Below are 14170 nucleotides of genomic sequence, written 5' to 3'. Positions count from 1 at the left end.
CGCGTTTTCACTTTCATATTTTTTTTTCTAAAAACAAGAAGTCAACCTGTCCAGAGTTTCAGAAAATATATAAAAAATAAATCGATATCAAATTGTCCTGGTCCTACTTCAATTCAACAGCTCCCTGACTTTCAGTTTGTTTGATACATGACAGGCCAATATTTCAAAAGGTTTGATGATCCCAATACACCACTTTCACTTTCAAAAAGGTTATTGCTTCTCTTTTTTCAAAAAAAAAAAAAAAAAATACACAGTGGACAGAAACTGACAGAAAAGCTATGGAAGACTTACGATTTCTTTTCTAAGCCTGTATCAGTGTTTGTAAACTACCTGAAGTGAGTTTCTTACAAAAGGAACAGGACGAGTTGCAAGTTTGCAAAAAAAAATTATCAAAAAAACAAAGAAAAAAAACACAAAGTAGTCTGACAACCTTGTAAACACTTCTTTTTGAATACTTGTGGCCCAAAATGCATATCCTGTCGCTCTCAGTGAGGTGGAACTACAAGCTGACGAAGAGGGTCCATTCGAGTGTCTATCAAGTTTAGTTGGTTTTTGTAGGTGTGTACTGCCACGTACATAACTATGATACATGAATAACATTTAAACAATTACGCCCCTGTTCACCTACAACAAAAACATGGACTTGCTTGCTGAGGACAGAAAACTGAATTTCAAAGCACCATTCGAGGGGAGAGGTCCTTACAGAAGTGATTGAGGCCTTTAAGATAACTGAGTCCCTAACAGGTAACTACAGAGATAAAGGAGACTCATCGGATAGAACTGGTATGTACTTTTAACCAAAAAACAACAACAAAAAGTAAGTGCACAATCAATGACAGAAAAAAAAAGTTTTAAAAAAATTGGCAATTGTACACAATTTTTTGGCTGAGCAGCGTGCAATTCAGCTAAGATATTTTTCTGCACAAATACTCAGTTTACTATCAGCTAAATATCCTGTCTGTTCTCATGCATCTCCTGTCTCTACTTAAATGCATAAACTACAGTACATTGCTTAGATTGTCCTCGGTCGTTAAAGAGGAGGGGATTTAGTATAGCCTCTGACTATGGGGCAGCGGCTTGCAGGGAACAAGTTTGCCTCATCTGATTGTAATCAAATGCTACAAAATCAGTTACGCTTTAAAATCAGTTGCCCATCATGTCACAGATTAATAAAATAAAATAAAAATCCAGTGATAGCAAGTGAAAATTAGGGGCAGAGCTTAAGTAGACTAGTACAAAATGGACAAGAATGACATGACTTAATTTCTATTCATTCTTGGCTCCACTTCACAATAAAAGATGCAGCCATATTTCATCATAATCTCTCCATTTATTCCATTCCAAAAGTAAAGAGGCACAAAAATCCAAGTGCCAGAATCTAAAACATAAAGCTTGTGGCAAGGCACTAAGTTTAAGATGCCACTTGTTGTGAAGCAGTCTCTCTTTTTTACACTGGCTTTAAACAATTACATTACCTACTGCACAACTTTTATACCTTGTTTTTATGGCTTAGTATTGTTATGTTATTTATGACTCTGCTACTTAATTTCTGCTTGTTCATTTATTTATTTTCTACACAAGTGATTGTTATAAACTGGGAAACATACATTCTTTTGCAAATTGCAATGAATTAGTCTTACATTAAATTAAGAACCTATTCTTCCTAATGAGCATTCAATTACACAATCCAGCCAAAATTTACCAGAAAAAAAAAATCATCCCCTATTAGTCTTTGGTGTTGTCTTTTGGCACAAAAATATTTTAGCAGTTTGTACCCTATTCACAAAACCTTGCTGATAATATTCCAAGAAGAAATGCTTGTTGTTTTTTTTTGTCTTCAAATAAAGGGCAAGAATTATCGTAGTGAGGTTAACATGAATCAGAAACTGATTTTGTTGAGGTCAGATCAGCTGGCAACCCTGCGCACATCACCCGCTGACAAAAATATACTTGACTTGGAAAACATTAATCTAAAAAAGTACTGTATATGCTGACAGACAGACATTGGTGATGATGATTAAGAGTGTTTGTGATAAATTCGTACACTAAAGACAATGAAAAGCTAGCTATACCGATTTTGCAAAATTATCCAAATTTTGGTTTGTCGATGAGTAAAGACGACGAATGCACATTCAAAGGAATAAAAAGGACTGCACTCTTAATATAAAATCTGACATAAGCAACAAAACACAAGATTCTCCCACCAAATGCACACAACGTAGGAAATAATATGAAAACTATAAAATTGTCAATCAATTCTCAATTCATTGACACAAATTCAGCATGGACCAGTTGGGACAAAATAAAAGCATAAAGCAGGTGCTCTTCAAAAATAAAGGCATTAACCAGCTGGATGGCGAGTAAGAAAGCAAAAATAGCACAAAAGGAACCACCCAGCTGAGCTTTAAATTAGCAAATTCTAATCATCAACCAGGCCTTTTAAGTGCCTTTTAAATGTGAATATGAATTTTTAAATCACAATGGAAATAAATCTCTATATTCCCACAACACCCCATCCCCGTAATTCAAATAGTATAGATAAAATGCAATGTTACCATATATGTGACTTGTAGCCAAAAGTATTTATGTGATTGCAGAGTCTCATCAAAGCTCAAGACATTTTTACTCAGAGTAAAAATCATCACAATTAAGACAGATTAGCACATTTTATTACTGGGACAGCACTCACCCAAACTGCTAACTCTGCAAAGTGCATCGATACTTTGGATCATCAGCTACCTCTTAAAACATTTACCTCTTAACCTTGACAATACCATAAAGTGGGCTTGACAAAATGAGGAAAACGTGTTACAAGTCTGCACCTGACCCTGAACAATGCAGAAAATGAATATCACAGATTAACTGTCCAATTGTAGAGGACACAATGGAAAACAAACCCATAGCTCTTTCAAATAATGGAAGAAAAACCATGTCACAATGGCTGAGATTCCTTTGTTCTTTCTGCTTGCATATTGTTCAGACTAGTATATTATAGTGATTTAGGTGAACACATCCAGAGCTGTTCCTGGTGTGCTGAGTTTACAATGAGTACTCCATGCCTCTGTTAGACACTGAGTATCAAACTGGAAGCCTACCCCAGGAAAAAACAAAAACATATACAATAGTTCTGAATAAACCTCATACAGGGGATATAGAGGAATACAAATTACTTCACTGTATGGATGAGATTCATCCATTACATGGATGGCAGCATCTAAAACCACGCCTAGGCTGACAGAGTGAGATCTCCAGTAGTGATGAGAGATAAAATCCTGAAGTGTTTTGAAGAAAAAAAAAATTTTTATCTTGAAAAATAACAGAGAAATGTCTCTTACTCTGCTCTCCATATTTGCCCAATAGCACACAAGTAGGCCAGCAAGCTTTCTACTCATAACATAGCACCTTCTTAATCATGTTATCCTGGCTAACCATGAAACATTTGACAAGGACTTTGTCCCTAATCCATACAATCAGCAAGGAATATTTCCCCTAAGTATCAAGGCTTTGTGTTGAAAGAATATTCTTTACAGGGTTTGGCAATAAGATACTGTACAAAAAACCTAGAACGGATTTTAAACGTTGAACACATCTGTGCCTGGTAGGTTCTTGGCTATGAGGTAGAACCTGGTGAGTTTCATTTAAGTTAAAATACTGTCTATTATGAGTATGTAGTTGCATCATGAGGTATTGAACGGATATGTCACACGAAGCTTTGCACTGGCAGAAAAATCATTCCTTGTGTGTAAGTGGCCTCCTGTGGCCACATGTGCAAAAACAGGTTAGGTAAAAAGGTGATATGACAAGCATCTTACCAGAGCTTTCACATTATCAATTATTGCAACATGCCTATATAACTCTGTAAATATGTTTTAAAAAACATGGAAAGATAAAAAGAGAAATCAATCCGGGGGTCTTGATTATTGGGACCACCTTAAAAATAGTAAGTCGTTACTCCCTTTACTTGAAAGAATCCGATTTCTATAAAGCACCCATTTTCTCTCTGTATTTAGCATCTAACTTTCACAAAACTGACAGAAACCCTCGATGAAAGAAAGGTCCATAGTAGCGGGAGCTGATTCAAAAAGAGGAGAGTCCTTTAAATTGCGCTGAAATAAACATTTCTTAAAGCTTCCTTAACCTGAAGCAGGACCTAAAAATCACATCTTGATGCTTGAGCCTCCTCTGGACTGCACTTTGAACTCTCCTCCATTTCATTGGCTGGTGCCTCTTCTGCATATTGTGCCTCAAAGGCCATCCCCTCAGACGTATCTTCTTGGTCCTTCTGACCTGAGCTTCCCTCCATCCTCTCTGGAGAGTCCATGTGATTGCTGCCCTCTGATGCTCCCAGGTGCTTCTTCCTCAGGTGCTGGTTAAGGGTGCCCTGAAATGGGAAGCATTTCCCACAGATCTGACAGTGAAAGGGCTTGTTGTCCGTGTGGCCACGGATGTGGTACTCCAGCTGGTCTTTCCTTGTGTACTTCTTGCCACAGAATTTACAAACAAATGGGGTGATTCCCATGTGCAGGCGCATGTGGCGGTCCAGGCTCCCTTTCTGATTGAAGGTCTTTCCACAGTAGATGCAAATGAGTCTCTCATTGTAAGGGTACCACTGGCTCCGTAGGCTACGTTCTCGCACATCGTTCTCCAACCCTGTGGGTCCCACAGTTGATTCGCCATCGTCTGAGCCTGGTTTAATATGACTCAGCACCCCTGCGGGGATAGCCAACGGGCGCTTTGCCCTGGCTCGGCCACCTCTGAAGCCACTGAGAATGGAGCGGGAAGGACTGGTGTTGCTGAGGTTGACAAAGCACGGGGAGGACAGCCCTGAGTAAGAATAGGAAGCAGGCTGGATTACAGGACCATAAGAGCCCACAGTGACAGCCACTACCTGGTCTCCATCCACCAACTCTGTGTGATAGCCATCATCACCAGCTGAGGAACTGTCTGAATAAGTGGGCCTATCGGTCTTTTCTATCTTCACATGCACATCTGTAACTTGCCCATCTTTGCCAATCAGTTCCACTTGCTCTGTTTCTCCCTCCACGGGCGCATCGTGCTCTGACACACTATCACTACTGCCACGATCCGAGTGGCCTTCCTCTTGCTGCTGTCTCACCCGGCCCAAGCTTTTTCCTCCCAGCTCCAAGCGCACTTCATTCCCTGCCTGAGTCTGTCGGGAGTAGTAAGGGGGGGAGATCTGGGTGGGATTTATGAAGAGGTTGCTGTCATTGACCCCGTTGCGGCTAGTCTGCAAGCTGTCTTTCTCTGGGCTGCTGACACTAACTGGGAGGCTGATCTTGGAATGGAGGCTCTCCAGGATTTGGGTGCACTTGTCAATGATTGCCTGCATTTGCAGAAAGCTGGCAGCGGTGAGAAAACTGATAATATCTTTGAGCTGCAGGGACATGTGACCTGTGTAGCAGAAAGCAAGAAGCTGTTCAAACACCTCAGGGCTTTTGATGACTGAAATGGAAAGGCCACTCATGGTGCTCAAAGCTGAGTGGTCACGGAAGTAGGGTGAACTAGCTGCCAGCACGGCCTTGTGGGCTCGAAAGGGCTGGCCCTGAACGTGAACAATGATGTCGCACAGCTTCCCTTGCAGCCGCAACTCATTGAGTTGGGTCAGAACAGTGTTGCTGAACTCCGGCACATCAAACTCGATGTAGCTGCCGTCGTCCATTTCTTGTATACGTTTCTCCAGTTTGTTGACAGCCTGATGGGAGAAGAAAAAAGACAAAATATCAGATGTTGTCATATTAAACTGCAACATTTTAATAGCTTCAAGGTACAAAAAAGCACTGGGCCATGTATACACTCAGCTTTGTGCAGAAACTAATGCCATGTCATTCAAGCCCTGCACTAAATCATACCTTCATTAACACTATAATGTTAAGTAGGTTTAAACTGCTCCTCAAAGCATTTTTAAAATTTGACAAAAAATGAACTCCACTATCAGACAAGCAGGAGAAAATGGATGGATAGATTCCTTCTTTCAAGTTCACTCTTTACCCTAACAACCTTCAAACATTCAAGATTTTATGCTTTTCTCATTGGCATTAACCACCAACATGAATATGTGAATAATAATTGTGTTAATTACATATGCATTAGGGTGATTAATATATAATATAATACTAATATATAGACTAATATATCTGCTACAGGCAACTGGATGAATTGACTACCAGTTGGTTTTTGGTTGCACTGCATGCACACACACACGGTTGTCTAGGAATGCAACTGTCGCTGCCAGTTGCTGGACTGATTGTGACATGTCAAATTTTAACTTAGGTACCTTACCAAAGCCATTTCTTAATAGCCATTTCTCAACCTGTATGTGCACACACATGCTGTTTAAAAGCAGCACAAACTGAGTGCTTAATACAATGTGAAAAAAGATGCTTGGTTGAACCACGTAGCTCACTTAAATTTTTGCCAAAACAGTGCCCCTGCAATAAATTACAGCAACGAGGCAATTATTAGATTCTCAGCCATGGCTTTGGGTTGGCTGTGGATCACGAGGTAAAGCAGGTTACCTACTAATCGGAAAGTCGGTGGTTCAAAACCTGAATAATCCAGTCTGCTGGCTAAAGTATCCTTGGGCAAGATACGAACCCCAAGTTGCTCTCCAAGTTGTTCAGTGTAGTGTGAATGGTTGTGAATTTTAGATTGAACACACTTAGGTGTAGAAAGAAACTCTGGATGAATGAGGCATGTTTTATGGAGTGTTTTGAGTGTTTGAGTAGAAAAGTGCTATATAAGAACCGGTCCATTTACCATTTATTTCTTCTGATGTGACTGTTAGATAATCCTCTGTCAGGTTTTCCCAGTCTGTCTGTGCTGTGGATGACACATCAACTCGCTTTAGTTTCAATTTGGGAACGTCTCCTCTAAGAACGTTCTATCAATTTCTTGGACATTAGTGCAGTAGGACATGTGAAGCAGAGAGAAGATAAGAGACTACAGTTGTTGACAACACCTGAGCCTACTGTAAATGTATATCTAAAACCCAGATGGACAGACACCAAAAAGATCCCAAATGTCAGTAATTATGATGAAGGGAAGTTAGTCCTGGCCAGAGCACTGGCAACTTTACTGCTCAGTTGCAGATAAACCACCAAACAAACAATTCATTTCAACAGATATGGTCAAAAGAAGACAATGAGATGAAACCATGTTTTTGAAGTAATGTCTGGACGGTAGGTGCTTTGAAAATGAACAATGTGGAATCTGATTTCATTCTTTCAGCTCTGAAGAATGTAGCATTATCATGGGAAGATCTCAAAAGCTCTCTAAAGTCTTCAGAAAATAATTACGTAAAAACCTCAGAGAAGAGCTTCAAGTCATTTGAAAAAAAGTCATTTCACTGTAAGTACAAACGGCTACAAGTGAGCTCAAACGGCTGCCAGTTTGTCCAGACTTGCTGCTCTGCTGACATGCATTTACAGTTATAAAGTGACACAATGCACTTGACCTGCATGGGAAGCAAGCTAGGTAACAGCCCTTGCAAACTAAGGCCTGACAGTAAATACAACATCACACTTTCTGGAAAAATGTGCTCTGGTGAAACAAGGAGAGGTATATATCGAAAGTAAAGTCAAACACAGACCAGAGACAGCTTTTCAAGAAAACAACATCATAACAACACTCAAACACAATAGTGGAAATACCTTAGGAAATGGGCAACTTGCTGAATCAGCTATGAATTTTGAATCATCTCGAAAACTGGTTGACGTTAATTTAAAACATTTTGTTCAAAACTGCTTCCATTTTTGACCAAAGTTGCCTACCAGAGTCTGGTGGACAATTAGGCAATAATGTCTACATTTACTTCTATGGAGCTGCTCAAGTACTGTATAGTCCATAGTAGTGTAAAGTAGGAGTGCTGGATATCTTGGTAATTTTCTTGGAAGGCAACATGTAAAGTTAATAAAGTTTAATTATTATTGAATAGAGAATTTCAGTTTCCCATGCTTTATCCTATAGTTTAATGTCTTTAAACTTCCTTACATTTACTACTTACTCGCTGCTGCTAGTAAAGAGGGAGTTGAAAGTAAAGTAACTGTAAGAAATGAAAGTGATAGAGAGATTATGTTCCTGTGTCCCGCATACACTGACTGCATTGTGCTATATCAGGCAGTTAGTCGTGCCATAAAGATATGTGTATACCTTGTTTGGCAGAGAAAGAAGAAAATCTGGTTCTGCCTGGAAGATGAGCGCAAGATAACCGTTCTTAAAAAGAAAAACCTTTTTTCATACCTAACACGAGCATGAGGAAGCACGCCGTCTTTTAAATTTGCTGTTTGAGCTGTTCTTTCTTGATGAGCACACCTCCAATAGCTAAATTAAAAGGTTTACAACCTAAAAGTTACAACTTTCAGGGTTTCACTTTCATGCCCCCATCAAAGTGGAGGGGCCAATGTTGACAACTGGCACACTAAGCTTCAACAATAATATATTGATTTAAGGTGGATTAAAAAGTATCAACAAATGGAAATCCTGCCTTCCTAGACAAACTAGTTAAACAACACTGGGAACACTTCTGTTTGTAAAAGTGAATACATTTAGCTTGCAAACCTTAACTGGTGTGTCAGTTCTCCAGAATAGACTTCCTCCCTCTCAACTCCATCTGCCCTTAAATAATCTATCCCTCTGCACCTCCTCCATCCCTCCTGCCCCCTTGCTGGCAATTCAGCATGATCTACTGTGCATTTAGTCCCTGTCAGCACTTTGGGAACATAAACACTTTATCTAGTTGCCAAAGCGTGCCAAGACACCTGTCCAACAAACCATATGTCGTGATCCTGGTTTAGGAAAGGAGAAGTGGTAACAAAACATAAAGAACCCTAAAGCAGACATGCATTAGTTTCACTTCCTCCATAGGCAGCATTCAAATACAACATCTTCATACACATGCGCAAAAAAAAAAAAAAAAAAAAAAAAAGATTCTAGCAATGGCTGCCAACAGCATGCATGTGAGAAGGAGCCAAGTGGAAGGGCAGCCAAAGAATGCATGCTCAGTAGTTGAGATGCACATGCTGAGTGAGGGTCACATGCTTGGCTCACATGGGAAAGCTGAAAATGTTTAAACTCAGCTCAAAAATTACATCTGTGGCTCGAGTTCCTTGTCTGGTAATAGACCAATCTGATACAGCTGCTTCATGTAGGCAGGTAAAAAAGAAAGGGATATTTTACATAACCAAAACATCAGCGTAACAGTGATGGAAAGATGTCACACAAAGTTTGGATTCTAAAATGCTGCCATTTCACTAAAAGTCTAAGTCAGCAGGCAAACACTGTATGCTTTCTCCAACATCAGGACAGAAGTGCCTCACAAGCAAAAGGCTCGGGGAGCATTTTTAATGAGATTTAAAAAAAATATATATATATATATATAATCTTATATATATATATATAAATATATATAAACTAATATATATATATATATATATACATATATATATATATATACATACACACACACACACACACAAAAGTAAACTAGATTGTGATACACCTAGGGGAGGGTACGATGTGAGACTCTTAGGAGTGAAAATAAGGCACATTCTGAAAAACGTTAAGGCTTAGTAAAATATCAGAAAGCAGAGCTAAATATTGGATGCTTAGCCTTTGGGTGTCTTCGCTTATTAAATTTGTTTGCAGTACATAAGTGGAATTCAAGAAAATGCTCATCCTTCGTTTCTGCCTACTCACATGCTTATGAGATGAACAAAGTGGAAAACTTTATAGTAGAAACCATCCATATCTATAATCTTACTGCACTCCCCCGCACACACACACAAAGTACTTACATTCATAAACCACTAATGAGGAACAATTGACTAACACAATCATACAGCAATGTAAGCATTCACATGACTTGTTAGTGACAGTGTGCTCCCCAAAGATAAGATTCCAGATAACATACGAGGAGGTTAATGTTATCGTTCCTTTTTCATCATATGCATTCACTACAAGCAGCAGCTGAAGAATTTAGTTAGGAGTAACTAACCTTAGCACAAAAGGTAAGGATATTTGTGTTTAGTGGATTAATTCTTTACTGTAACAATGCTTCTTTGCAATACATCTTGTAATTTTGGAAAGTTTGCTTATTTCCTCTTAAATGGTTCCTATAGAAAATGAATTTTTGGGTTGAGCAGCAGAGATAAGTATATGCGTTGCACCCATGAAAAACTTGGCAAATCTTCTCTGCCAGTGCCAAACGGCTTATTCTGTAATTGACTCTTGTTTGGTGTTGTTTATTAGATTGGATTATTAAAATATGAAGAAATGAGAGTTATTGGCAGTTCTACAATTCATTAAAGGCCATTTTAAATTAGTACCTACTTGGATGGACTCGACTCCTCTCAGATCAACTGGTTTTCCATTACAATTTAGTGCCTCCTGATTGGTGCGGTCATTATCATGGCGACGTGTAGGAGCATGCCGCGACATAATTAATATGCGACAGGAATGTTACAAAAAAGGTGGATGTCAAGGCAAGAACATACCTGGTGTTTGGTCTGTGGCTTTTCATCAGACTCACGGAAAACAAAAATGGCGGTTTTGATTTTCGTCAACTAGACGCTCTCATGACTCATCCTAGTGACACTACTGACCAGCTAATCGGTGCAGTCTGACGACGTGACATTTTAGAACCTGCTTGGATTCCCTGGAAACCTGGCCAAGAAGCAGGTACTAAAAAATTACCTGGTACCAGGTACTTGGACCTGGACAGCCAGAGGGGCTGTGTTGATCACTCTGGCACAAACTGCACACCCAGGTTTATCACACAAGTGTTTAACGGGATTCGGGTCAGGACTGCAGGAAACCCATTCAACCCCCTCCATTCCCAAATTCTGGAGGTAGTCTATGAGAAAAACCACTCTGTCAAGTTTTTCATGGGTGCAACCAACATCCTTGACTCAGCAGCTCAACCCACAAATGCATTTTCCTTACAAAGGCGTCATCATTTAGGGGGAATAAACAGGGTTTCAAGCAGTATAATCTTTATCGCTATTGCAGTGTTACAACAATTATTGATCCACACACAACCTTGTCCAGTAAAATTTGCACAAACTGTTTGTGCCAGGTTTAGTTAAAGGGCAACCCAGTTCACACAAACAACAATACTTTATGACTTTTCCTTTTCTGGATCAGTTGTCACGCATTCCCTGACAAATTTTCTACATCATATGAACAGCACTTTTAATGACCAGCAGCAATTAGCTGAGCCATCACTTCACTACACTGTATTTATACCTGGAGCAAATCTACAGTTCTTACACTGTTACAACTACTGATGGTAGCAAAGCAGTTATCGAATGTCTACATTTTACTTTGTTATAAATACTGTACAATTTAATAAGACAATTTAAGGAAATGCATGAGAAAATATTAGAGTTTAGGTTATAATATAAAAGAACATCAACACAGTAACATTTATATAACGAATTGAGAGATAAACATCACAAATCATGACAAAAACACAGTGGAGAAATTATTATTATTATGAAATTTGCATGGCACTGTAATGTAACTGAAACAGACAAAATTACTACAGGCAGTCACTATATTGCCCCAATAATCTTCTAAATGACCAGGTTACAACACAGAGCTGTTTTAGCATATAACAATGTACACAGCTAACTCTCCTGCTAACTGTCTTGTGTTTCATAACGCAATATTGCTGCTTCTCCAAAACAGAAAGCAAAGCAAAAAAAACAAAACAAAAGCGGACAGTTGGGCGGGTTTAAACCATATTGCCAACTCTAACTGTATTAGTCCCACTCTGATCTAACATGACTCGTAATATATATGATATTACTACTGTTTTCCGATATAGTTATTAACGAATAACACAAGTTGGTGGTTTCTTTGTAAATTATCAACACATTTAAATGGAAAATATAAGACAACAGCAATAAGCACAAGTGCTTGGTGACAATGAACCCAGGTATTCCTTATAATGTGTCTGACAGCTCGCCATGATGTCTCTGCACTTTGCCCTTCACAGTTGTAACATCACTATGAGTTAGTAGGCACCGACTTTTCCAAAGAGCCCTGCTACATTGATATGTTCTTTAGTCTTTATGTTTAAAACCTCCCTTATGAAAACGAAATTAGATGCAGGCTACTATCTGATATGTAAAATAAATGGGGGACCGATGCCACCCTGGGAACGAACAATAGGGTCAAAAATAAATCGTACCGTTACAGCTAATTTGGTGCGTTAACTTATTATGAGCTCCCTTTACCTGTGTCACCCTGGTATGTGCATGGGAGAATATTAGCATGCAGCGCCTATCTAACCGCACATGCATGTCTTTCCATTGCGGAGCCAATGCAGGGTGTCTCAAACTTTAATGCAAACGCTTCGTTGATAGTTACTGATTGGGGGGTCTACTCTGCGGAGCAGCTAATGTTAGCGCTAGCTTGACAATTTACAGCCACCGGCTTTCTGTTTACATCTCCCCTGCTTCTCACTTCTGCGGTATCTTCTAGTTAGATTAAGGTGGGTTACAAATTTGCTTCAGTTCACCGGGCCGAGACATCCAAAAGTATCAAGCACCGCTCAAGCAGCGGCTAACTAGCCACATTAGCTACCCTAGAATCGAGCTTTATTCCAGAATAAAATACATAACTTTCAAAGAGACTTTATTCCTGTGTAAGCTAACGAGCTGAACACGTTTTCTGTGGCTTTAAAAAAGCTTGACACCCTCACACGATTTAACTAGGCAACAACGTCGAACACGGGCACAAACTATGTAGGCTGTCATATGAAAGCGGTATCATGCTAGTTAGCTTATGCTAACAGAACTAGCTTTAGGAGCAACCGCTCAGTAGCGACCAGTGCTAGCTAGGAGCTAACGTTAACTAGCAATTAGTTGCTAGCGGTCGCGGGTAATAACTCCTCATTATTCACACTGCGAGAGCACAGAAGAGCCGACTTTACAAGCGTATTTATGGTCACCAGTCCATGCCAGATCTTAAGTCCACCAAACTCACCGTCTTGCAGATTAGCATTAAACGTTGTCCATTCCCTTCAGTGGTTCGCTAACGCTACAGCCAGGCCTCCCCCCCTCTCTAGTCCAGATGTGTCAGACAGTTGCTGCTGCAATTTTTGCATCAACAGGAAGTGTTCTTTAGGCTCTTTACATTCATTCTATCAGCGTGGTTTGCAGCAGCCCCTCCCTTGCTTCATGTCAGCGTTGCATACTGTAACATCGTGTTCCCAGTATAGAACGTGATGGAGGACGCGCACAGGCGGAAAAATAAATGTAAAGTAACCCACAGTCGCGCTCTGATTGTTTTCTACAGATAACGTGGCTATACATTCTCTTATACGTCTACGCCCATAACGCGGCAGTGTACGTCAGATTCGCGTGCTTTCACTTTTGCTAAGCTCTATAAAGTAAATCTTGTAAATTTGGTAAAACTATCGTTTGCTTTATTAGAATCAAGTTATACCGGTACTTTCCAGCTGTGTAGAGACCCCCACCTCCGCCCCCAAGATGCACACACACACACACACACACACACACACACACACACACACACACACACACACACACACATTTCATTGTTTAGTTTAGAAGCATAAGATTATTACCAAAACATCTGCATTATTACCAAGTGTTTTAAACTCTGACTCGTTTGATCAAACTGCTTCGACAGCTTTAGTCAACTCTGCGTTCATAAGAGTTGATAATATATGTATATATATTCTTACTTTATTATATTTTTCCAACGTGCTTTGTTAATACTTCTGGTAAATCTACGATAATCTGGCATTAAAAACCATTAAATCCCTTCTACCACAAAGGGGCGCCAGAGACTAAATTGATGAAACACAATCTCGACCTCTCACAGTGACGCGCAGCTTTCAAAACGTACATCGGGATAGCAAGGGAATCATCCAATTTAAACAATGACATTATTGTTAATAATAATAATAATAATAGTAAATTGCTAAACTGAATGTAAGTGATGTGCAAAAATGTAAATGTGTTTCTCTGGCTTTGAGCCATGTGGTGAACGCCCATGGACGAGTGAGGAAAACACTGGAACTCAGCAGAATGAGGAAATGTTCTGTTTCATAAAGCCCAGTGTTGGCTCACATAGTAGAAATAAACATTGTTGGTCGTAATTCTACAATTAATTTAATAAA

General features: G+C 39.5%; 1 protein-coding gene across 3 annotated transcripts; it reads right to left on the bottom strand.

The window, feature by feature from the left end:
• Positions 1-229: 229 nt before the first annotated feature.
• zbtb34 (zinc finger and BTB domain containing 34) lies at positions 230-13460 on the bottom strand. 3 transcript variants are annotated; one of them, XM_005926920.3, is made up of 3 exons: positions 13009-13460; positions 6778-6840; positions 230-5713 (listed from the first exon to the last, which is right to left on the bottom strand). In XM_005926920.3, exons 2-3 carry the CDS (start codon positions 6778-6780, stop codon positions 4151-4153), a joined length of 1566 nt encoding a protein of 521 aa, XP_005926982.1. In that variant the 5' UTR covers positions 6781-6840; positions 13009-13460; the 3' UTR covers positions 230-4150. The 3 variants fall into 3 exon arrangements, with proteins under 3 accessions (XP_005926982.1, XP_014190544.1, XP_005926981.1); XM_014335058.2 differs by having other exon boundaries at positions 6778-6835; XM_005926919.3 differs by lacking the exon at positions 6778-6840.
• Positions 13461-14170: the final 710 nt, after the last annotated feature.

This window comes from Haplochromis burtoni, unplaced genomic scaffold (assembly GCF_018398535.1).
Source record: "Haplochromis burtoni strain Fernald_Lab_line unplaced genomic scaffold, NCSU_Asbu1 Contig_95, whole genome shotgun sequence".
Lineage (NCBI taxonomy): Eukaryota > Metazoa > Chordata > Actinopteri > Cichliformes > Cichlidae > Haplochromis > Haplochromis burtoni.
Note: the sequence above shows the minus strand (reverse complement) of the source record. Positions and strands in the feature narration are given on the sequence as shown.